The sequence below is a fragment of the Telopea speciosissima genome, chromosome 7 (assembly GCF_018873765.1).
Source record: "Telopea speciosissima isolate NSW1024214 ecotype Mountain lineage chromosome 7, Tspe_v1, whole genome shotgun sequence".
Taxonomy (NCBI): Eukaryota; Viridiplantae; Streptophyta; class Magnoliopsida; order Proteales; family Proteaceae; genus Telopea; species Telopea speciosissima.
The window spans coordinates 44,378,414-44,405,688 of NC_057922.1; the positions used below are offsets into that span (position 1 = coordinate 44,378,414).

Here is a 27,275-nt window from a genome sequence, read left to right on the forward strand (position 1 = left end):
ATGTATATGTAATAATACAGTAGGTAGTAATTATGGCAGTACTAGTTATATCATCTCATCTTCCAAACTCCAAATGTTTGGCTAATAGAACTATTTATCCTTAGTTGTATTTATATGTTTAGCTTGTAAGTTTTTTAGTTGGACCTGCTCTAATATCCTATGTAGATCTAGTTTGCTCACCTTTTTTGTTTTTTGTGTGTGTGTGTGTTTCCTTGAACATTGATGATTGTTCTACTTATATGCCTATGTAGACCTTTGACCTAAGAGTAGTGATTGGGCCACCTGGGGGACCTAGGTAGGTGACCTGGTGGTATTAAACCCGATACTCCCATGGGTGACCAGTAACCCAAAGAAAGAATTGGTTCTTTTTTTCATATGATCTGCTAACAGAATTGAATGTTCATTTTTGGATAATGTACTTTGCCCGTGAGCATAGCATACGCTGGCCTCCCGTGTGTTTCTCTCCATATAAAAATTGGGAGAAAGAGTCTGGCCTACACCAGCACTTTCCATATGAAAGGATACCTCTACCCCTTTGTTTTGAGGGGAGAGATAGACACATAGGAGTGCTGGCATAGGTCACATTTTTGGACAGAGAACTTTATATGTAGAGAGACACAAGAGGCACTAGTGTATGCTCTGTTCACGGACAGTACATTATCCAAAAATCAACATTCGATTCTGTTAGAGCCCTATCTAAAAGAGTAGATCATATAAAAAAAAGGAACCAATTCTTTCTTTGGGTTACTGGTCACCCACGGGAGTTTTGGGTTAAGGTCATTGGTGGTGCGTGATGGTCGCCTCCCTTTGAGCTGCATGTTTCCAACGATGAAGAGAATGATTTGTATTTTGGGTTTTACCTTCGAGGGTGTTATGGAAAGTTCACCCTGTTGTAAGGGTACTTTCACCATTAAAAAAGAGTTAACATTGACTTAGCTGCACAGAGGAGTGGATTAAGTTGAAATAAAGTCATACAATAAGTGGTGTCTGTCATATTACTGGGGTGTCCGTGTTATATGATAAATTTATAGGGGGTGTGTCCATGAAATTTTGCCAAAATTATATGGTGAGTCATACAACTGAGATGAGTTATCAAATTTGATGTATAACTTGCATAAGAATCTACATCTATCAATGGTTAGAATGATCAAATAATTTGTTTGTAACTTTGTATGGAAGAACTAGCGGCTGATGTGAGAATATCTACCACATTGTCTGTATGTTTTATCCAAAATTTGAGGTGGGGGAGGGATGAAATTGTAGAAAGGTCATTAGATTTTATTACAGTTAAGGGTTAACCATTTGTATAGCCCCTACACCAGTATGTGGTCAATGAGAGTGCGTATAGAGGTATTGGTTTGGATGGGATTCTCGATTCCACCAGGGGTTGAATGGTCTTTTTGTGCACTCTTGTGTGTAATAATCATACGATTGGTTAGCTTTTTTTTTTTTCTCATTAATTATTATCTAAAATTCTTTTCCACGAATTCAAGCCTATGAGCCAGTTAAAATTCATTTTAAACCCATTAGAGAGATTTTCATGGACAGTACTCTAAACATGGAATATTTGGATTAGGACCTAGCTTTTGCCACATGGCAGATCAAATGCAATTGAAATTTTGCGGCAAGTGAAACTCAAGGTTTCCCACTCACATAACATGTTCCAGCCAAACAAAGTTGGCCGCTTGGCAGAATGGAAAGCTTCGGAAAATATTGGACTATAAGAAGATGGTTGGCAAAATTGGACTGTCTGAAAAACCTTCTTTTCTCTTAAAAAAAACATAAAACCCATTCTCAATGAATTGATTCTTTATTTTATTTCTTCCGACTTCCGAAGAATTAATAGATAGTTAGACACTACGTGGAAGAGATGCTCGAGTCAATGGAATTAATTCTTCATATTCAAAAAAAAAAAAAAAAAAAAAAAGAAATTAGAAAAAGGAACGGAGTAAAAAACTACTCCTTTCCAAAAACTTATGTTGTAGAGCATTAACAACTTAACATTATAAATGTTACACCCGTACTCGAAATACACCCTATTATCCTGAGTTAAATTGAATTTTTATTGACGGGTGATGTCACGATGTTAATGGTCAACACCTGTGACCTTGGACTGTAACAGTCAAGAGGAGAAAAGCTCGAACTCAAGGTTTGCATTCACACTTTGATGGACGATTGACTACACCAAGGCTAAGCCTTGAACCCTAATTTTTAGTATACGTATCTCCTTCGAAGTCTTGGAAGTGTGGGTCAAAATCCCCCAACTTTTCTTGTGATTTTGGGCCCGTATAGTAGCAACGGAGTCACGGACGGACTCACAAGATTGGTTCTGTTCGTGGATCCGTCCGTGTTGTTTCTTGTCCTTTTGTTGTATTTTTGTGTGGGACCCACGCCCCCTTATTCCGGACACAATGACTAAGTACTCAGATAAGATGAACCCCCACCCTTAGCTTCTCTTGGTTCGTTGGACCATGAAAGTGGGCCCACAAGACTTAACTAAAATGAATAATGGGTTCTCTTACTTAGTTTGGGCCAAACAAGCCCTAAAACTAAAATACCTTTTTAGGACTTTAGGCTAAGCCAAATGTGCCCTAACTAATTGGACCTAATAGGGTTGTAACCTTAGTCAAATAGGCCTTAAGGCCCAACTTGAACATAAGGGATTCTTAGCCTTGGGGTGGGGGTGGGGGTGGGGGTGGGGGGGGGGGGGGGACCTAGGCAAACAAGCCCTAAGGCCCATTTCTCTTATAAAAGGAGGGCTCAGCTCTAAGTTTCCCATTTCTCCCCCGTCCAAACCAAATCATGGAGGAGAAGAAGAAGAAAGAAAGGGGAATGAGAGAGGAAGGAAGAAAAAGGAAGGGGAAGCAAGAGGAGTCTTGCTGTCCTACCTCCTCTCCTCTTGCTATCCGGACAAGGATTGAAGAAAAGAAGAAAAAGGGAAGACGGAGAGAGGAGAAGGTGGATCTTCAAGGCTGGCTGAAGCTGGGGTTTGAACTCCACTCACCTAGGTATGTTTCCATCTTATGGTATCCCTCCCTTCTCCATTTATTCCTGGGTTTAAGTAGGTTTTATTAAGGAAGAGTTAACCTAGGGTTCCATTTGGGACTCAAGATGGAGCTTAGCCTTTAATTGGGTGCCATTAATGAAGACCTACCCTTAATGTTAACTCCACTTGGCCCAATTTACAGCCATTGTTGCTGTTCTATGGTTTTTCAAATCCTAAACCCTATATTGGGCCCAAGGAGTTGAATCCTAGTGTGATCTTAGACCCATGAGGTAGGACTAGGTTCTAGTGACCTTAGGAAGGCTTATGACTCCTCTCCATGACCATAAGGGCCATGTGAACATTAAGTTCCAAGATGGAGATGAGAATCCTAAGAAATCTTGAAAAGAACCTCGACGGATGCATGAACGGATCCAGCGTCGTGGTTCCGTCCATGGATCCATCCAATATATTTTTGGTAAATGGTTCGAGCAGAGCCAGGAACAGATCCACCTACTGGTTCTGTCCGTGGTTTCGTTCCCTCTCGAGAAATGTCTCAAGGATCGACGGATGCACGAACGGATTCATGGAGAGGTTCCGTCTGTAAATCCGTCCCCATTATTTTGACTTTTTGGCCTGAATGGAGCCAGGGACGGACCCACTCTGTTGCTTCCATCCATGAGTCCGTTCGTGCTGTCTTGTTTGAAACCCAATTTTAACCTTGGGGGCATAGCATAGGAACCCTCTACACATCTTTTAACACTTGCTCTCGCATCTTTAGGCTGCCCAACTCATTGAAAAGAACGCGTACCGGTGAAATTCATGTCAACCACGTCGGGCGATACCCGAATTAAGTGAGTGGGTTTTAGGTGATTATTGGGTTTGTTATTTATTAGATATCCATTATCATGCCATTATATGATAAATAAGCATAATTGCATCTTCGCATTATTTATCTTGATTGTGAATTGATTTGGATGTCGATATGTGAGTTGTTTCATTACTGTAGTGGGTTACGGTGCCGGATGTACCGGTACCGAAACCCTAGAAATGTTTATGAAATCCATTGACTGTCAGTCTGTTCTGTATACGCCGTGCCATGCTGGTACCCGGGTACTAGATGGAATGAGATGTTGATGCACCCGGAATACCTCTCAATAGGACTTGCATATAGTATATCAGTGGTTAGGATTCTTGTCCTCTTATGCTACGACCCTTACCAACGGGGGTTTATGTGTTGGGTAGTCAGAGCACCTATTGCCTGTGGGGGAGAGAGAGAGGCTAGGTCAGGGGTAATAATGGCTATTGGGGTCTACCACTGGGTGGTCTGGTGGCTTCGACCGGCGTGGGTTCCCTTGTGATAACTGAGGTTTTATTGTGGCGATAAGTTAAGTGACCCACAGTGTCTCCCGAGTCATCAAAGTAGCATATATTTGACTGAGAATTGTGTGTTAGGTGAACAATGAATCTAACATGTGCATGCATCATGAACTGTTGTAATTGTATGTTTGTGTGTGTGTGGATTCCCCTTTGCTCTCTCACTAGCTTATGGAGCTAACCCCCGTTGCGCAACCTCTTTTAGTTGATTATGCAGGTAATCTCTTGATGAGCTTTTATGGATGCGAATCGAGTGGAGCCAGTGACTTGGACTTGGATGTCGATGTACACCCAAGAATGGTGCCCTTGGGGCATGATTTAAATCTTTATTTTCGTAATCATCTTTAGTCATGTACGAACTCCATGCATAAATTGATGGAATTTAGTTGATGGTTACGGGAAGTAGTAGCTACTATATATGCTAGCATTAGTGGATGGACACCTTGTAATATTAAATTTTAAAATGATTTACGTTTTCACTGACTCCAATCTCTTTTTGGAATGAATTATTCCATTGGTTTACGCACTCTGACACTATCATGTTTTTTATATGAGGTATAGACTGTGGATTGGGACACCATATCTGTGATCCTGGTAGTATTGGGATGAAATTTGTCATCCCAGTCATCAATTTTCTTATAATATATCCTTTATTGAGATGGGGGTGTGACAACATGGTATCAGAGCGTGATGCTCTGCATCGACCGCAGTCTGGCATCACCTCTTGATTTACTCCCAACAATTAGATTCTAATTAAAAGTCTCAAGACCATAAATAAGTGTATGCAGACATAGGGAGAGGACTAACTAGGGTGTAATTGAGAACTCTAGAAAATAATAGGTAAATAAGAAATTTAGGACTGAAGGTACCTACATGTCTGGGTGTTAGTTATTATGTTGCATTGTTATACCCCTAAGGGAATATTACATGGACATTGCAAAAAGGATGATAACCATAATAATCAAGAATTCAAATTTGAAAGGAAATATATAAATATATATATTGAGTTAAACTTCAACTTGCCATATGTTCAAATCCTCCCTTGGAGGTAATTACATCTTCTTCAACCAAAAACATACACGCCAAACCACCACCAAAGCCTTTAAAGCTCAACTGAAAAGAGTTGTTTTTTTTTTTGGTAAACGAGTTCCAACTAGTTTAAGACAAGTAAAGAAAAGCCTAGATTAAACAACTTTTGATTCTAGAATGAGTGACTGGGCTAGCTCTCCATGCCATCACGATCGTCTATCCTCTCGCTCCCGCCATAGAAGAGGAAAGTGTTGATGTCATGCAGTTCTTTTTCTATCCTCTCGAGGCGCTGGCCACAAGAAGAGAACTGCCCCTTGATTTCTTCGAATCCCTCTATCATCCTCAGATTCATTCGCCTTATGGCCATAAGAACAACATTTGCACCTGCATCCTTTGCACTGGAGGTCCCTGCAGTGTGTTGTCTGGACCCCACCACCTCCACGTCATCATCCTCATTCCTCTGGACTCTTCCACCCCCTCCATAGTTGACTGGCTCCCCAAAACTATGAGAATCATATGGTATGCCCATCCACTGCAATACATTAAACCCAAATGGTCCCTCGGAGCTTGTTGCTTTGGGTTCATTGTTGAGGTCTATTCCAAAATGGAGAAAGATCCGGGTGAGAGGCCTACCATAGGGAAAGGTGTTCTTGGGGTAGTGGTGCAGAACACTCTTTGGCAGTAGGAGGCATCAATTACCTTAAAGGCAGCCCCACAAGTGTGACTCAACCTCAAGGTTGTTCAAGTTATTGCGGGTGTGGTTCTACATCAAATTCAAGCTTTAGTCTTCTCATTTCAGCCAAAGGTCAAGCCTAGTTTCTACTACTCAATCTATTTTATTACAATTTGTGCTGTTTCAATTATTTGTAAGGAGTTGTAATACAATTACCCAACACAAAGTTACAAAATAAGAGCATGTCCGTTCCAAAACAGTTCCCTGTAAATCCCTGCACATATTTGTTGCCATTTCTACAGAATCAAACTCAATAAAACCAAAACCCATTGGAAGAGTCTTCCCATTTTTTATCAGTTGCTTCTTTATCCTAATCATACTCTAGTTCTTTCCTTCCTTCCATCCATATTTCCGCTGAAGTGCTTTCTCAGACAGAATCGACGTTGTCAGGAACCTTCGATCTTTCATCTTCTTTGTCTTTCGCTTCCTGTGTGGAGAGATTTTGCTGGAGAGCCAGAGCTTGTTGGCGAGATTGTCTGGGTTCTTGGGAGTTGTGGAGGAGGGAGTTATGAGATTCTTTAGTGGGTTTGTGGAGAGCATTTTAGGGCCAGGTGGGTTGGGCTTGCTTGGGAATGCTTTGAGGGTTTTGGGGTGGCGGATTTCGCCGGAAAGGCGTGGAGGGTTAGTCGGTTGGTTAGGTTCTGGAGAGGATTGAAGTGAAAAGGTGAGGGAAGAGGAGAATTGTTGTGATTTTCTAGGGAGGATAGTAGAGGAGAGGGGTGAGGAGTGACAGTAGTGGTGTGTGGATGAGACGGCGAAGATATCCATTGTCGCAGATGCTGCACAGTTGGACTTTAGTGAGAGAGAGAAAGATATGGGTCAGATATGAAAGAGGGGTAATTTGGGGTTTTAGAAAAATTGGACATGCACATGTAATCACTTAATGGTTTTTTTTAACGGTTAGGGTACGGTTGATAGAATCTTTAAAATGTAGAGGAGGGCATTATCATTTTTCAAAACTTCGGGATTAGTTTGATATTAAGGAAACTTAGAGGGGAGGGGGATGATATTTTCCCGATAAATTATTAAGCCCACAAGTGTTAAGCCCGTTCACACTAGAACTAGTTTGGTTAAGTTTTAGCCCAAAAATCAGTTAGGGTCTATTTGGTTTGTACTAATTAAAAATTAATGTATTATTCTAAACAATTATTGAACTATTTATCGAATTACTTATTAAATTATTAATTGTGGAAAATTCCAAAACTACCCTTCTAAGTTTCTCACTCCAGAAAACCCCAAAAATGACCTTTTGACCCCTTTTTGGTAAACTTCCAGAATAACTCCTAGGATCTAACGTTGACTATTTACTGACTTATTTCAGCCTAAAAGCCAATTAAAATAATATTATAGGCAAAATTACTTCTATAGGATCTATAACACAGGTTAAGTTTTAAATTAATTCCCCCATTATGCCAAGATATTACAGCTACATCCACGACCGAGCGATGGTATGAATCCATTATTTCTGTGAAGCAAATACAAATGCTCTCTCCCATCTCTCAAAAAGATAACAATATATAAGAAAATCCTAACCCCAAAAAATACAAAATTGCCCCCAGAAACCCACCCAGTCCTGTCTGAACCAACATAGGGCGAAAATACATATCAAATCGAAGCTCTCAACGAGCTTTACAATGAAGAGCCCCTACTGCGCTGATGAATGCACTTTTTGGCCCTTTTGACGTATTTCGAAGGTGAAACAGCCTGCTGAAGAATCACCATAGTAATTTCTGGATTAGAACTGAGATCAGGCTTCACCAATAACAAAAGGTTGAGTTAAAGATTCTACTAATTTCATTTGACTCTAGAGGACTGGAATTAAAAAAAAAAAACAAAAGAAATACAAAACATCTAGAGTTGTAGTGTTGTAGCCTAGTTTGAGATAAGCAATGATAGTACTAGTAACTTGCATCGCCACAGACATAAAGCCTTGGTCAGCCTTAGGTAAAATCAAACAACAGACTACGGTAAAATCAAACAACAGACTAAGTTAAGAAATTTCTTACCATCCAAGAAATAAAGTACCCATAGCTTCATTTTGCAGTGCATTAGTAGCACTATGTATCAGTCAAGAAAGTCCAACTTCCCCTAACAGATGGAGTTGAATGATGTATCCAAACAAAATGCCAGTGAACCCTAATTTCAAATGATTTTCCCCGGAAATTAATCAAATGGAACTCTAATTTCTGGAGTGCATGAACGAACCTGATTTTGTTCTATGTATCTTACGACTCTTTATCCAAAATAAAATATCAGAACTGGACTGGATTGAACACTAATTTCAATCAAATGAAACTGTAATGAATGGATGAACGAACCTGAAATCGGCAAAGATTTTTTTTCTCTGTATCTGCTCTCTCAGTGTATTTGTGTCTGCTCTAAAATTTGAACCAAATTGTGAGAAACTGCAAAAGGAATGAAGGGTACTCAAAGAAGTTAAAGAACAAGGTCAATTCTCAGCTTCGGGTTCCTTTAGAAATGAGACTTTTGAGAGAGAGAGATTTGCAAAGTCAGTGAGACAAGTCGTAGAAGACGGAAGAGGAGGTGAGCTTCTTCTCAAAGATCTTTGACTCCTCCGTTCTTCTCCGAGGTGCAGAGGAGAGGAGAGAGATGAATAACAGTTACATAGCAGTAGGGCTGCAACTGGGTCTGGTTGGGTTGGGCTTTTTGAAACCCCAGCCCAACCCTGAGTCCCCTTATCTAGGCCCAAACCCGCCCTGACCCTGACGCAAGGTCTTAAAACCTTGACCCTAACCCTGACCCTGATAGGGCTGAGCCCAACCCAAACTCGCCCTGATTGGCCCTGATTGGGCAAGTTCGGGCCGGGTTGGCCCTGACCCTGACCCTGCCCTGGCCCTGGCCCTGCCCTGGCCCTGACCCTGACCCTGACCCTGACCCTGACCTCTTTATTATCATATAAAAAAAAATAATAAAGAGATTTTTATATGATAGTCAAGAAGAGGGAGAAAAAATTCTGATTCACAAACTACGTTCTCCATCTAAGCTGTCACAACTCACAAGCAACACAAGAGCTGAAAAGAGAAGATATACAAGGGGGTTTTGACTATTCCTTCCAAGTGAGAGAACCAAGCCTGTTAGGCTGTTAGAGTAGTAGCAGGCTAGCAGCAGATCTACACTGCAAAAAATAAATGATAATAAAAAGATTTTTATATGAAATTCAAGAAGAGGGAGAAAAACGAATAAAAAATTGTGATTCATAGACCACATTCCCCATCTTAGAGAACTAGATATAAATTAAATGCACAATTTGAATGAAATGAAAGAGATTCTTACAGGAATGTAATTGCTGCAAGAGAGAGTTGGCAAGGGAGGGAGCCTTAAGGAAACTGCCGCTGCAATTGAACGGAAATGGAGGAGAAGAAGAGGAACCGAGTCATCGCCGCTGTAACCGAACGGAGATGGAGAAGAAGAGGAGGAACCGAGTCATCATTGTCGCCGTCACCGTTGAGGAGTTGAGGCTTTGAGTCTTATAAGAAGGTTCGCCGACAATCGTACATCGGAGATGGAGAAGAATAAGAAGATGATTGGGGTTTGGGGGAGGCTGCGGCTGCTACTCTGCTAGGGTTCGAGTAAAATGGGAAAAGAAGAGGTTAAGAGAATGAGATTCGTTTTAACTTTTAACTTTTAAGACTTTTTTTTTTTTTTGTTAGAATTTTAACTTTTAAGACTTTTCACTTGGTTAGTTGCTTAAGCCCAAAAAAAAAAAAAAAGATTTCACTTGCTTTGGGGTTTTTTAAATAAACTATTATTAACTTTGAGTTTTGGACTGGTTTCTTAAAAAAAAAGAGTTTTTGATCGGTCTGGTCATTTTAAAATTTGACATTTAAATCATACATGGACAATTGAACCAGGTTTTGACTCGATCAAGACGAGTCACCTAAGTTGATTAAAAAATTATAAAATCTGATCAAGTGTCATGGACTCATGGACATTCATCAGTTGTCAATCTTAGAAAATGACCAGACCCGGTGTTGGTCAGTTTAATTTTCCCTTGAATAGGTGATTTTGTTCTAATCCAAAAAATAAATAAAATTACTGAGTTAAGTCATTTATGATTAGTTCTCTCTTACTCTTGCTCTTTGCTTCTGTGACATACTAACATCAATAAGTACTAAGTAGTAACATCTATGTCTTACTTTCCTCGATTTCCCCTGATGCTATGGAGGTTGATGCCTTGATGGTTATAGACTATAGAGTATAGAGTATAGACGTATAATACTATAGTAAAGCACTAAAAGTCTAGAGCTAAACCAAATATGGTTCTGAATCGACCTAAGTCGCAATTTTATTAATTCAATTCTCTATTGACATGGTTTGATTTAGTATTTTAATGTGGATAAGTTCTGATTCTTCACCGACGACATTGTTGTCTAGGCGTCGCCTTGTAGATCAAGGTTCTCGACTTCTCACCTTTCTTATGTGTTTTGTTGTTTTTTTTTTATTTTTTATTTTTTATAAATATAGTAGGAAAATCATGTCTTATTTGACATGACTCATCTTTCAAGAAGAAAAAAAAAACCCTAGTGAGTCAGCCTTGTAAAACTCGATCAAGATGAGTCACATTTTTTTATTTTTTAATGTTAGAAATATGATTAGATATGATTATATTTATAGCATTATATGACTTGAACAATTTATGACCCTCGTTGGCTTGTTGCTACTGGTCGTTTGCCGAGTTTATGACTCAGGTAAAATACCGAGTCGTATTTAACTCGACTTGGGTGACTCACCCCAAGTCAAAACCCGATTTTCCAGCTATGCTTTAAATTTAAAGTTTAAATAATTACTTTTTTTTTAAAAGGTTTATGTCCATTTGATGAAGTGTAGCCGTATAGATTTTTGTGTGTGAGATTCATGGGATCATCCACTATTCCACTTTCCATTCTTTAATTGAAAAAAAAAAAATCTTGAAACAAAAAAGGGCAACAAAATACAAAGGCCGGATAGCCCTAATTGCAGCCTTGCGGGAAGGTTTTTGGACAAAATATTTTGCATCGGAATAATTGTCTCCATCTAAGAATTAATTAATTTGGTTTTTCTTTTGCATTGTAATGTACTAATGTTGCTTTGCATTTGCATGTTGGAATAATTGTCTCCATATAATATATATATTATATTATTTATATAATATATATAGTGTACTTAAAAGTCTAATTTATGAACCCTTATTAGTTGTTATTTGTTACATTAATAATTTCTTATATAATAGAATATCATATTATCATTATACATAATCAGGGTCAAAATCAGGGTCTAGACCAAGGCTCATCATCAGGGCCAAGACCAAGGTCAAAATCAGGGCAAAGATCAAGGTCAAAATCAGGGTCAAGATCAGGGTCAAAATCAGGGTCAAGATCAGGGCCAAGTTTAGGGCCAAGATCAGGGTCAAAATTAGGGCCAAAATCAGGGTCAAAAATCAGGGTCGGGCCGACCCTAGGCCTCAACCTTGACCCGACCCGACCCTGACTCAGGGTTAGGAATTTTTTACCCTAACCCACCCTCAAGGCAAGAAATCTTAGCCGAGGCCCTGTTCGGGCTCAGGGCGGGCCAGGACGGGTTCGGGCTGACAGGGCCAAACTTGCACCCCTACATAGCAGGGTAGGATACTACGACTTCGGATTTCACAAGGAAAAAAACATACCATATGTCTGACTGCTTCGCTTCGTATCAAGATTATAACGCTAGGTACGAATCCAACGATTTGAGTTGAAATTACAAAATCATACGGCTAACATCACGCTAGCATGTCTTATTCCTAGGTATACTACTAGTGTACCCACATGTGATTTCTCTCCATCAAAGTCCTACATTTTTTGTTGATCGATTTATATTAAATAATTTAAAGTTTTCTCCTTTTAAGCTTCACCTCCTTATCTTGGAACATAATCCCACATTTCTTATTATTTGGCATTATGAGATACATGTTCTTGACCACTAATCTATGTTATGTGGTTAAATTTTTTCCTGGTATGCTTTTGCAATCCTTACATACCTATTGGTCCTTCTAATTAAAAAGAAATCTATTTGACTACTATAATGCTAATTTATGAAGGTAACAAATAATCCTCTCTCATACACCACAATAACATCTAAAACTAAAGTTCCCTCCTTATTCCTCTCCAAAAACAATACCCTCCATGTACTCCTCTACATAGTCTCTACAATCACTCTCAACATATCCATTTGAATCCTCCTCTAAAATAACTTTTTTCCTTGACTGAAACCACTCACTAATCAATTGGTGTGTGTGTGGTATCTTGCTTGGTCCTGTGCAGACTACGCCCAAACACAGCCCCTTACAAAATTAAAAATTCCCCCTTGTCGATTCCTTTGCGCATCCCCTCTATTATTGGTGAAGCTTGATCTTAGTCTAGAAAGTGCAGTGGAAAATTTTCGGAGGGCCGTTTCGGCCTCGAATTGTGTCCAGATGGCCTAAAAAATGCAAATGTCATCGCCAGAGACTCGTCAAGACCTTCGAAATGATATATGTATTTCAACATATGTTCAGTTTTGGTCCGACCCAGTACGGGTGGTCTTTTTTGGGTATCTAGGGGCATTTCTGTACTTTTTTGGGTTAGGGCTTTTCTATAAAGTGTCCTTATCTCGTTGGGAGAATATGCGAGATCTAAGGGTTTTGTAACTTGTTTCAGAGAAATAGTGGAAACCAGTTCTATCACCGGCCGTGGATGTAGCCTATCTTCTCAGGAGTGAACCACGTAAAATCCTTGTGTTGTTGTTGTTGTTCTTCTTCTTCTTCTCTATCTCTCTATAATATTAGGGGTGTTAGTTTGCCCCTATCGGCCTGAACCGCCCTGAGCCCGAATAAGGCCTATGCTGAGCTAGAAATTTTTGGCCCTGAGTCAGGGTCGAGTCGGGCCAGGGTTGAGGTCTCGAGCTGATCCCGGCCTTGTCCAGCCCCAACCCTATTTTATATTATACTATAAAATATATATGGATATACTATATATATATATTATAAACTTTAAATGTCACACATATTTTGTTATATAATATTAGGGGTGTCAATGGGTTGGGTTGGGCCGGGCCTGCCTAAACCCTGACCCTGACCATAGAGGCCTTAACCTAAACCCTGACCCTGACCCAACCCTGGCAGGGCCAAGAAACCCTCAACCCTGACCCGACCTTGCCAGGGTTTTCCCTAACCCGGCCCGGCCCGACCCGACCCGACCCTGAACAAACATAAGAAATGGTCAAATGAAGTCCAAACGAAGGAGATAATTCAGAAGCAGAGTATGGGTGAAATTCTCAGTGATGAGGCTTGGCAGTCAAAAATTGATATTCCTGAGGAGATCCTTGCTCTCACTTTTGATGGTTCAGAAAATTCTAGGAAATTGGATCCTTCCCGGACACTGAAACTACTCCCTGTATCTGCTGATGATTCAAACAGAAGATACAATCGAAGTATGCCTTCACATATCCTCAGTACTTTTGGTTCCCTGCTTTCCATTTTAACAAAAAGTCCAAACGAAGAAGGAAAAGAACACACGATCTTCGAGAAATGGTCAAATGAAGTCCAAACAAAGAAGGAAAAGAAACCCATTTGAGATTAATCCGTTCTATTACCTGTAATTGAATATATCGATCAATCTCCACTGCCTGCTTATCAATCTGAGCAGCAGCTAAAGACTCGGAAAACGCCATTGACAAAGAAGAAGAAGAAGAAGAAAGCAGGGGACTATTTTCAAAACACAGATTGTGATTTCCCAATAAATTGATATTCTGTAAGTGTTGCATGTTCTTGCTGTTGAAGATTGAGATATAAATCAGAAAACCCACCACTGGAATTTATCCATTCCTGCGTACCGCCCCAAGTAAAATCCAGATTCTCTGGAAACTGCTTAGCTTGAACAGCCATTATAACAAAAAAAGATTTCCTAACCAAATCGCAAGAAATGGTCAAACTGTGACCCGACCCTGCCAGGGTTTTCCAGACATCGCAGAAGGAAAGAGATGGGGTTTGGAGACTCCTTGTCAGCCTTCTCCTCCAAAGTCCAAACGAGAACGATAGATGAGGCAAATCCAGGCATCGTAGAAGGAAAGAGATGGGGTTTGGAGACGGCGCATGAAGGGAAAGAGAAGGGAAAGAGATGAGGTAGAGTGAAATGTGAATCGCTTTTAGGTTTTGAGGGTTCTTTTATTATTTTTTGTTAGGATAAAGAAGAATATAATATATATAAATATCTATATATCTATATATTGTATATATAAAAGTATTTATATATACTTATAAACAATTCAGGGTCGGCCCGGGCTGGGCCGGGCTCAACCCGAGGCCTAAACCCCATCCCGACCCGACCCTGTCAGGGTCAAGCTATTTCTAAATCCTGACCCGCCCTTCGGGCTGAAAAATCAGGGTCGGATCCGGGCCGGGCTCAGAGCGGGTTCGGGCAGGTTCGGGTCGAGCGTGCTTTATTGACACCCCTATAAAATATTTTTATATATGAAGATAATAAGTGATAATATATTTTATTATGATGTTATTTTATGTAAAATTGATAATTTTCTCCCCGACCCAGCCTGACTTAGTCCAATCCATGCATCTCTCCCTTCTCTAACTCCATGATCAAGGTCAATCAAGGTCAGCTCGACCCAACAGTGACCCCGAGTCATGGTCGGGCCAGGCCTGGGTCCAACTAAGGTTATTCAGGATTGGGCTGAGGTTTTAAATATGTGTGTGTGTGTGTCAGAAATAACTAACTCTGGTTGCAACTTACACTTTAGTCCAAATGATTTAACAAGAGAACTTGAAATTCTGCACCAAGTTCTCCCCTTATAATTGATGGGAGTTCAAAAAATTTCTCTTCTAACTTTTGGCCTTGGGTCGTCTTTTTGAAATCAATTTGATTACTTAACCATAGTCCAAATGATTAATGAGAAAGGCTTGAAATCCTCCCGAATTTCCTCTCATCTCATAATTAATAATTTAATTTATAAAATCAAACTTTCCTAAATTTTCCATTTTTTTTGTTAGATTTTTTCAAATGAATCAATTAGTCACTGCTTAATTACTAGCCCACTAATCTCTCCACCCTTCTTTCAGCTCCTGTCCGAGAGAAGGTCAAGGGACTGACCATTAAATGTAGGGAAGGAAATACACCAAAACCGCATACACTATACCTTTTGTATGTCGTTTCTTTTCTTGTCGTCATCTTCTTCCAGCTGCATTCATGGAAGGAGGAGCTGGTATCAGATACAGTATTCCAGCCAAGAACCCTCACTTGGCTAGATCCACTAGGCCATTGACTGCTTTGGGGAGGTTTCTCTGTAGTCCAAATGATTTGTCACAGAAACAAATAGAAAGAAGTGTGAGTCAAATAGAGACAGTTGGTTTCCCAAATGTGTTTGGTTTTCCTTCTTCTTCTTCTTCTTCTGCTTGTCCTGCTCCTGTTGGTGCAATTGATGGTTACCCAAGTGGAGTTTCATCACAGACTCTTCAAGACATTAGCTTTGTTGATGGGTTGTTTCTGGATGGTGGGTCCATTAACATGACTCAAGAGTGGAATCATAACATGGGTTTGAGAGAAGTAACCTTGGAAGAGAAGAATGAAGCCGAGTTGGGAAAGAAAGGGAAACGTGGTGCTTCTGCTAATTGGATTAAAGGGCAGTGGACAGATGAAGAAGATAGGTAATGCATGAGAACAGTACTTTCATATTTTCCTGTTCAAGTGTAAACTTATATTTTTATTTATTTATATGTTACTTCTGCTTTTCTTGGTTTGAAGGCTTCTGGTTAGATTGGTGAAGCAGTATGGTGTAAGAAAATGGGCTCAGATTGCTCAGAAGTTGGGTGGACGGGTCGGAAAGCAGTGCCGCGAACGATGGCATAATCACCTTCGTCCCAATATCAAGGTAAATTCCCAATCTCCATTATTGTTTTCATGGCTTTTTTAGTTATATATTCACTTTTAGTTTTCTTTCCTTTGTATATTGTATTGGTTCTTGGTGAATTGTTTTGCAGAAAGATACATGGAGCGAAGAAGAAGAGAGAGTGTTAGTTGAATCCCATAAGAAAGTTGGCAATAAATGGGCAGAAATTGCAAAGCAAATCAGTGGAAGAACAGAGAATGCCATCAAGAACCATTGGAATGCCACCAAAAGAAGGCAAAATTCAAGGAGAAAGATTAAAAATGCAGTATTCCATGCAGGGAAATCTCATCCATCTATACTAGAAGACTACATCAGAAGCAAGATCATGAAAGATACTAACTGCATCACCACCACCACCACCATCACTCCAACCACTGGATCATCAGTCTCCATAGTCCCATCAAAACAATGCAATCTCATACTTCCAGAGCCAACCAAATTCTCACTAAAAGATATATCTTCCACAAGTGATAATGAATTGCTTTTCATTCAACAGGTCTTTGAGGAATCATTGAATGATGAAGAGCTTGAAGAATTTATAAATTTCAATCCTCTGGAGTTGTGTGAGATAGAGAACAACCAGCCAATAATTGAGATGGGTCAATATGGATTCTCTGCTACAAACATAACCCCAAGAACTACCACTGTTGAAAATGTTGAAAACACAAGCACATCTCAATATCTGAGCTCAGATCTCTACCTATCTTATCTGCTGAATGGAGAATCCACTTGTTCATCCTCTGTTGCTGAGAATTTCCAATGTGAGTATTCAAACAATGATCTGTTGCTGCTGCTGAATACTGATGAGTCTTCTTCAAATGGTAAGAAAGATATTGATTTGATAGAGATGGTCTCTTCTTCTCAGGTCTCTCATGGCAATAAGCAGTAGCTTCTAATGTGCTGGTTTATGTCTTTCAATCGTGAATCTAGGGATGTAATCGTAGAAATTTGTTTTCTTGTAGGAGGGACTTGTGAAGTAACCTGTTAGAGTCCTAATTTGGTTGGTTATGGTTCAACAACAAGCGTTTCATGATTTTATAACGGTCGCTGTTTTGACGCATCTCATGTGCTCTTCTATATATATGGTCCATATTCACAGATAATGGACCGTATTCTTCTCACCTTTAACTGGTTGACTACTACCCTTTTCAAGCTCATGGGCTGCCACACACAGCCCATTATATGTTATCATACAAAGCGGCATTGGGCTGCTGGAATTTTTATCCTCTCCTGTTACAGCACAGTGCTGTAACGCATCGTGCGGTGGCTGCAGAGGCCATGTGCATCATGTGGGGCCTGTTGTGCCACATGGCCTCTGCAGTGCTGCACAATCCGTTACAACACCGTGCTGTAACAGGAGAAGATAACGATTCGGGCTGCTGCATTGAATTGGCACTTGAATATGTAGTGTGATCAAATAATAAAGCGTGAGGTTTAGACCCCAAGGGGTCAGCTCAGTTGGCAAAAGACCAACTCCTCAAATAAGAGGTCATGAATTCAAACCACTATCCTCATTCCAAAAAAAGCGCGAGGTTTTGGTTGTTATTCTGCCTAGTAAAATTATATATATATTTATATTCAATGAGGATAAATCTTGTGGTTTCACATATGTATTTGAAAAATGTGCGAGACAATGACATCTTTTGATAATCAAATAATAATAAGTTATTTTCAATTTTTTTATTTAAAATTCTAAATACACATGTACAGTCCATGGATTTTCTTATCGATACCCCCTTAAAAGTGTCGGATAATTTGTAAGATTTCTTTTTTGCCTTTCAATATAACATATTTTTTTCAACAAGGGTAAATCCTATTATTTCACATGTATACTAAAAAAAGGTGCAAGACAATGATATCTTTTTATAATGACATCGTGATAATTCACTTTCAAATGAAGACTATCATTTTGCCATTATTGATTCGGCCTATTGTGGATGATATTCGGTATCTTCAAAGTTGTTTTGGATCTTGTATTTTTCAGTATATGCCAAGAGCCATTAATGCTATTGTTGATGCTCTTGCTAGGAGGGCCTTGTCCTTAGCGAGTAGGACAGTTTGGCTGTTACCTGATGCATGTCTATCGGATGCTCATATACAGGATGGCAGAAGTGTGTCTTGCTCTTCTGAATAGATTGGATTTAAAAAAATAAAAGATAATTCACTTTCAAATCATCTTTGAATATCTATTTTTACCGTGATTTATAGAACTTTTAAGAATACAACAAGGGCAATCAAAATCAGAACCCCATTGGCTATTTATCTTCCCGCTCTATTGAAACTCTTTTTTTTTTTTTTTTGGTTGAACTCTATTGAAACTCTGCCACAACAAAAAAAATCCTTTTTAGCGGTGGTAAAAACCACCACTAATTATGCAAAAAACCGCCACCATTTAAATAGTGTCATTTTTTTTACTGCCACAATTCTGCCACGAAATGTACCGCAGCTATTTAATGGTGGCAGTTTTTCGAACGTCCCATGATAGTGCTATATACAGGCGGTTTTAAAAAACCGCCACGAAATGAAACATGATATAGTGGCGATTTTTTAAAAATGTCACTAACCATAATACCATATAGAAAACGACAGTAACTAAAAAAATGCTTTTATGTGTTTCTAATTAGTGGCGGAATTTAGTTACTGCGTTTGAACAACACTGGGTATCTTCTATTTAGTGGCGGCTTTGCTTTACCGCCTATAAATGTACATTTTTTTTTGTTTTTTTAAAAATTAGCTTCAATTTGGTTTACTCTTAGGCTACGTTTGGTTGGATAGAAATGGATAGAAAAGAAAAGAAAAGAAGCAAATCAAAGTTACACGAAGTGGGCATGGATGTGAAATGAAAGTTGGTTCTGATTTGCATTGTAAACAAACACTTCAGATTTTTATCTCATATGATGAAAAGAATCAAAATGAAAGTTACACCAAAAGTACAATCCGATAGATCTAGTTCACTAGATCTTTGGTATTTATTTTTCGATGCGATCATCGTCACCATGGATGCGAAACAAGGTTGGTGGTTCTATCCATGTTTTCTATTATTTATTTAATTGTGTTCTTGAACGTCCTGGAGATCCTGGCTTTTGGGATTTTGTCCCTATTCAGATCAAATTAATCTAACAGAACGGACAGCTCGTTTTGCCTGAAACAACCATCGTCGCTACCGTCTCCGAGAGTTACAAAAGAGAGAGAGAGAGAGAGGAGAGATGGAGAGTTGGGTTTGAAACCATAGTTAGGGTTGGGTTGGGTTACAAAGGGATGGGTTAAGGTTAAATATGACATTTCACTTTTTGGTTTGATTGAAGATAACATTGTTAGTGTAGAGGGGGACGGTTGAGTATTTTTAGAGAAGAAGGGGTGACTTGAGATTCGTTCCGTTTTCAGAGGGTGTTTTGTAATTTATCCTTATTTTTTTTTTTTTTTATCAAAGATAGAGGGAGTCCTTTATGTTGCTATTTAATGAAGTTGTTCCTCTACTTTTTGATCTAAGCTCACTTGGCTTTGGTTTTGTACTGCTTTAGAGGGTGTGCGCTCTCTCTCTCCCACACTTTTCTCTGTTTTTCTTTTTCTTTCCACAAATTATCTTCTTCCCCACATGGATGAATTCAATATGGACAATTATTTGTAATGGGTTTGAATTTTAATTTATTTCCTTCCCTCATATTGAGGGTTTGGAGATTTGGACTATAGACCCATAAGCTTGGTAAGCAACTTCCAAAGGTCGTGACATATAGAAAAAAGAAGCTTCAGAAAACTTTGGGAATTGTATGCCCAAGCTTAAATGTATATATTTGTTGAGTCACTTTGAGATATTAGGAATGGTTGGATCTTAGTCCTTCCTAAAATCATTAAACTAGGTTGATTAGGTTAGCTAAGATGATGAATCTCTACTCACAGGTCTTCCTTCTGTTTATAATCCATATTTTTTCTTCCGTACCTCTTGTTCTCCTTTTCTTTTTAATGTATTGAAACATTGGAATGTGTTGGAAATTTGGGTCCATCAAACCCGAAGTATTAAATTATTGAATTTAATATTTACATATTATTATTTTATTTGAACTTATAAGAATGTTTCATAAGACTTTATCTAAAACTGGTTTGAACTGGGAACGGGACTGGACATCCCGTTTATATGATTTCCATATCGCATGTCACGAGAAATGGTGATTTTGGTGCATGGATGTGGGTACACGTCGAGAACGTGTATAGATGAGAATCTGGTACGTATATCTTATGTATTGCTACTGGTTGTGTAAGTGATACACGTACCCGCCACTCGATGGCCCTTAAACTTGCGAGATTCTATTTGTTGCAGTGTGGTGGTACGGGTTTTGGTAAACCAATGGTTGATGTCCGTTAGGACTATAAACCGGTGCACTGGATTCTTGGTCCCGCATTGTAAACAAAGAGGATTCTCAACATGGAATCCACTACCTGTTTACGGGGAATATCTAAGAGAGAGAAAGTCGGTGATTGGTCGGACAAAAATCTGGATCCAGTGTTTATTCGAAATATTTTATAAATTTATTTTTAATATAAATTAATATATTATATATTGAATTTTGATTTCAAAATTTTATGGCCGTCCGATCACAATCATATATTCTCTCGATCAATGTACATGATGAATTGGGGATTAGTAGCATTAAAGTACATACCTATGATTCATTATGGGATATTAAGAAAGTGAAAAGGCTTATATTTAATAAAAGAGTTTATTGGACACATGGCATTATATGGGAGTATAAAATATTTATGGTTGAATATCTTTTTATATTATGACAAGCGATATTTTGAGAATATCTCACGAACCATAGTTTAAAAAGATTGTATCTCTTTTGAGATTCAATGTCTTCACTTTAGTAGCAAATTGGAGTTGCAAAAATTAGTAGATTCATAAAACACCAAAATAGAAGATTAAGGCAAGGCCAAGATGGAAGGGGATTACTTGAGATCGAAGGATCTCCAAAATTATAAAAAAGGGAGAGGGAGGAGCCTCTCCACGATTTTGGTAGTGCTCCTCCCCTCTCTCCCTCTCTCTTGGTGTGGTTTTGAGTTAGAGAAAATTTTGAGTTTAGAACTCAAAGGCTTTGGTGATTTAGCTTCTTCTTCAACTTTCAAAGATTGATCAAGCTTCAAAGTGTTGAACAATTTTTCAATCTCCATATTTGCACAAGTTGGAAGACTTATTATCTATAGGAGGAGTTACACTTGCGATTCTAAGATAACCATGAATTTTGTTTTTGAAATTGTTTCTTCCCTACTCTTGATCATGAACTACAAGTATTGACCCGATCCAAATTCCGTTGTGTATCAGGCTTAATTCCAACAATTGGTATCAAAGCGTTGTTTGTACGTTCATGTTTGGATTGTGGTTCTGATAGAATAGGGTTCTCCATATTCTTAGAATAAAGTTGTTATTTTTTCAATAAGAGGATGCATGTCTTGATTTGATCACAATATGGATGATATGAAAAAAGAAAGGATAGTAAAATAATTATTTTTTTTTCTCTTTTCATATTTATTAAACAAAACATTTTTTTTTGCTAAAGATGCTGCCCGCGTAGGGTACGCAGGCAATGCATGCTGCCTGTGTTCCATACGTAGGCAATATACACTGCCAGCGTATGGAACGTAGGCTGTAGATCTGCCAGTACACGCTGACTGCGTGGGGTACATTGGCAGGCCCAAAAAAAAAAAGTTTTTTTTATTTCCTTTTTTAAAATAAAATTTTTTTTATGGGTATTTTATTGGTCTTTTTGGTTTAATTTTTTTTTGGGATGCATGCACAGTTAAATGGTTAAATAGGTGATTTGCATTCACCCAATTTTCCACATGTTGTTGTGAGGTGACATGTATTATTACCTTATTGGACTAGATCATGGAGAATTCTTATTTTATCTTGGTGATTATGAGAATGGATTTAATCTGTAAATCTATGTAGATGATAGTATTTAATTGTTCATGTGAAATATAGAATGTGGTGTGCATTATGCTCTCTCCCCCTATTCTTTTTGATAAAATTATTTACTCCACCCCTTGGGCAATCCAATGGTGGGTTGTGTTTACCAAGGGAATTTCTTTCCCAAGAAAAGTATATAAAAAACTAGATTGTAATTTTATTTATTTTATGTAAGTTCAACCATTGGAGAATTTCAAGATCTTAAAGAAAGATAGAGGCCAACATATGATGAAGGAAGGAGATAGAAAGGAGCATAGAGATGCAAAGGACAAAGCATGAAGATGTCATAGGATGGAGCAAGCACTATTTTTGTGCATCACTTGATGCATTGGATGCATGATTCTTTTTCACATTAAAATTAATTAAATAATTATTGATTTAGTAAGAGTAATAATACGTTATTATTCTCACTAAACCTACCATCTCTTAACCACAATTTTTATATGTGTTACCTTGTGCATTGCATTTTCTATATATGACGATATATTTTGTGCGTAATCGTTTACCCTCTATTTTTGAAAGCATGTGTGATATTGATAGATCTTTGTTCATGACCCCCTATTGATGATGGATGTAGAGGTATGTAATGAGGTCCCCATTATAGAGCCGATAGGACGTTGTGAGGATCTCACTATCATACGATCTACACCTTCTCCCATTGGATAGGAAATAGACATGGATAGTGGGAAGGTACTGCATTAGTGGATCATCTCTCATGATGCCATGATTCATTTTGAATCATTAAGAATACACATGACTTGAGGGTGTGTTACCCGATAAGATATGGACATGACACTCAAGTGACCAATTACATTGGAAGCCTGGGAGGCGGATAGAGTAGTCCACCCAATCACCATATGTGGGCAGATTTCCGATAGGGTAGGTTTTACATGCAAGGATTGGTGAGTTTCAATACATTTTTTTTTCATTATGGAGGGATATGAAAAAGATGAAGGATCATTGTTTTAATTAGCCCAAAATAAAAATTCAATGTTCACGATATTTATTATGCTATTACTTGTACATGTGTAGATCTTTTTCAACATGGCTGTCCCAATCAACAACACCCCTATGTCACTTATCACCTAATCAAAATTGACCGGACCAAATCATAAGAATTGGCATCGCAACATTATGCTCCTTCTCAAGGCTGAGGGACTTGACTTTGTCCTAATAGAAGAGTCTCCCATCATTCCCTCTGTGGACATGGATGGGACTGAGGGTACTATTGAAATTATCGCGGAACACCTAAAGAAAATGGTGGACATCTTCAAATCCTACCATCAAAGGGATTCAAAGACTTAACTATACATTTTGAATTCCATTGATAAATCGATTGTCGAGACTGTCAAGGAAATATCTTTTGCGGGTGACATAATGGCTAAAATCAAGGAGTTGTATAATCAACAAGACACTCACATAGAGTACGAGCTAGTGGATAAAATCCACAGTCTCAAGATAGAACCTAAAACTCCGATCTTAAACCACGTGATGAAAATTCGAAACTTATTCGAGCAACTGGAGGGTTTAGGTTCCGAAAAGTTCTCCTTGAAGTATAAGAGGAACGTCATTTTAAATCTCTCCCTGGCTCATTCAGCTCCTTTATTTTCAACTTGGACATGAACGAGCTAGATGTTCAGTTGACCAAGCTGGGTAATATGTTACAAGAAGCCGAGAGAACAATTAAAAAGGAAAAGGCAGAAATGCACCTCACCGAGGTGAAACAAAGTTCTTCCAAGAACAAAGGGAAGAAAAAGAAAGGTAAAACCCAAAAAGGAAAAAGCGAGAAAATTCAGAAGAAGAAATCTCCCAAGGAAGGAAAATGTTTCTTTTGTAGGAAAGAGGGGCATTGGAAATATAACTACCGTGCATACCTGGCTTCCTTGAAAAAGAAGTCGGACGATAAGGATACCTCTTCAGAAGATAAATTTAATATTGTTGTCCTTTTCGAAACTAATATTGGACCAACTAACTCATAGCTTGTGGATACCGGATCTACAGTTCATATCTGCAATATGTTGCAGAGGTTCAAGGAGAATAAAAGATTGGACAAGAATGAAGTGTATCTCAAGATGGGCACTAAAGCAGAGGCCAAGGCATTGGCAATTGGAACCTATAGTATAGAATTTGATTATGCATCTTTAGTTTTAAAGAATTGTTACTATGTTCCTTCTTTTAAAAGGAATATCATTTTCATTTTAAAGTTAGTTTCAGACGGTTATGTATTTACTTTTTGTACTAAACTTTCAATTTGTTATAATAATATTTTTTTTGCTTCTGAATTTTTACAAAATGGTTTGTATTTTTTAGAACAACCCTTGATAACGAATGAGATTTTAAATATTGATTTGAAACGAAAGAGCGATCTAGTGAGTCCTACTTACCTATGGCATCTCAAATTAGGTCACATCAATATAGACAGGATTAACAGGCTGGTAAAGGATGGACCATTGGAAAGTCCAAAGGTCGAATCATTCCCAACCTGTGAGTCATGCCTACAAGGTAAGCTACCAAGAAGCCCTTTCCCAATAAAGGCAGGAGAGCCGATGGTTTGTTGGAATTAATTCATATCGATGTGTGTGGGCCCATTAGCATCCAAGCTAGGTATGGTTATCAGTACTTTGTGACATTCACCGATGGTTATTCTAGATACGGAAATATCTACTTAATGCATAAGAAGTCAAAAACTTTTGAAAAGTTCAAGGAGTTTTAGGCCGAGATTGAAAAATAGTTAGATAAACGCATCAAGTCCATTCAATCAGATCGAAGAGGGGAATACTTATCAGACGAATTCAAAGCATATCTCACGATTGAGGGGCTTGTGTCATAACTATCAAATCTCAGTACACCTCAATAGAATGGTGTATCTGAGAGACGTAACTGGACTTTGTTAGACATGGTTTGAACCATGCTCACCTTTAGTGAGTTGCCCTTATCCTTCTGGGGGTATGCCCTAGAGACTGCGACCTATATATTGAATAGGGTTCTTACTAAAATTGTACCCAAAATCCCATTTGAATTATGGTATGGGTGCAAGCCCAGCGTAAAATACTTCAAGGTTTGGGGTTGTCCTGCGTATGTACGTAAGCAACAAATAGATAGTAAGTTGGAACCCCATTCTTTTAGCTGCTTATTCTTGGGATACCCAAAAGGCACAATAGGTTATAATTTCTATAACCCCACAAATTAGAAAGTCATTGTTAGTAAGCATGTTACTTTCATTGAAGAAGATTTGATTGCCAAGAGAAGTGACTCTGTTTGTCACACCCCAAACCACCCCCTGGGAGGATTAGATAGGTGACCCAAATTGCACGGTAGCAATCCGCCAAACCCCAAGGATCCACAAGCTATTAATACCATTCACAAACACACACACACATAACAATGAATAAAGATAGAAACACAGAGTGCTACGAAAGCTAATATTTACATTAAACCATCAAGACAAAATATTCATAACATTGTTCTAGTACTTGTTCTCTCACAACATGTAACGCCCCCAAACAGGCCTAAGGGTAAGGGTCGTCACACAAATCCACAAGATCGAAATGGTTTTAGATAGATGAACCAAAATTGAACCATTAGTCATAATCTCCAAATAAATCCTCAATAATACCATCATATAACACAGCAGAAGACTTAAACAGTTAAATTCAACATTCGATTAATAAGAATCCGAATATTCAAAACTAAGGTGTTGGTGGCACCACAACTAAAAGGAAGAATAAATCCCTATTACATCCATCCATCCAAATATTAAAATAAACCATGTATCAGGGTCAAATCCAAATCCAAATCATTACAATCGTTCCAAATAAAAAAATGATAAATGATTCCATAAATTTTCTAATCATCCCCAATCTGAGTATCATCTCCTCCAATAACTCCAGTGCACTCATCACATGAGCATGGCTCCTAACTCTCGTCCTCTGTGTGGTTAAATAAAGGGGTAAGCTTGGGGAAAGCTTAATGAGTAAGGGGATACAGAACATAAATATCGACAAACAAATGCATATCCCGAAATATAATAGAATATCAAAACATAGGTTATATAAATCTGAAAATATCACAAATTCCAGTAAAACATGCCATGAGTTCAAAAGTTCATAAATCTAGTTCCAATTAATAGCCTTAGTGGGTTCATAAAATGGCACTGCTAAAAATCAACATATCACCAATATAATCAATGGGATGGGACTCAGGCTCTTGGCTCACAGAACCGGTAACAGGCTCCTATAGAGGGGAAACCACGTTCCTTAAACGTCACGCTCTTGCCTCACCCCCCGGTCCACATACCTAAACATAATGGAATTGTGAGCTTCGAGCTCTTGGCTCACAGAATCGGACCACGTCCTTAAACGTCACGCTCTTGCCTCACTCCTGTTCTCAATAATCCACCCCAACACATAACCCCCTGTTGGAAGGGTTATAATCCAACAATATTACATTCAAATCATATCTTATAAAATGACAAATCTCATCATACTTTTAATAAAGTAAAAATCATGCATTCTTTCCATAAAAATCAAATTATATTTCAAAACATGCATAATACTTCAAAATAAACTTCAAGACAATTATGCACAAATAGTCATGCTGTTTCAAATCATAAAATTTCACAAAATAGCTAATCAAAGAAAAGAGATTTATATATGAAAATAATACATAGGTTATGCGGGGTCTCACTCACCTTGCAAGTTTTAACTCAATTCTCACTGCACTTGAAATCACAAAAATAACGATCCAATATCCCCTACATAGATTATAAATAGCAAAATCAATAGGTTTATGTACCCTTATAAGGCTGTACCCAGCTTGTAAACACGGGCAGCCCTCAAATTGTAATATTTCCCCCATTTGTACATATTTAGTGACTCTCAAAATTTACAGGGGACCAATTTACCCTAATAACAAGATCTCCACCAAAAATCATCTCCAAATTCTCTTATTTTATATTTAAATCATTTATTTCAATCTTAGTGCACAGATTCTGCCAGAATCTGCGCAACATATTTACAAGATATATAAATATCATATCCCAAACATGATTAAATCCAAATTTTTTTGGTATTAAACTAGATTAAATAATAATGATCCACACCAAATTTCAAGCCTAAATTCTAAGTATTAGTTGGGCTTTCATTATTCCCAAGTTCAGGTTCAAATTCTGCCAAGACAGCAGACTAGTCCCAAGTTCTCATTTAGATGGGATACCAAAAAAAATTGGATGGACCTCAAATTTGAAACAATATTCCATCTGTATGTCATCCATAATCCCACCG

General features: G+C 38.3%; 1 protein-coding gene across 1 annotated transcript; it reads left to right on the forward strand.

The window, feature by feature from the left end:
- The first annotated feature begins 14,974 nt into the window (after positions 1-14,974).
- On the forward strand, positions 14,975-18,165 carry LOC122668611 (transcription factor MYB64-like). The gene is made up of 4 exons (XM_043865150.1): positions 14,975-15,789; positions 15,887-16,013; positions 16,123-16,896; positions 18,016-18,165. The coding sequence occupies exons 1-4, from the start codon at positions 15,332-15,334 to the stop codon at positions 18,163-18,165; spliced, it is 1,509 nt and encodes a 502-aa protein (XP_043721085.1). The 5' UTR covers positions 14,975-15,331.
- The last annotated feature ends 9,110 nt before the right edge of the window (positions 18,166-27,275 follow it).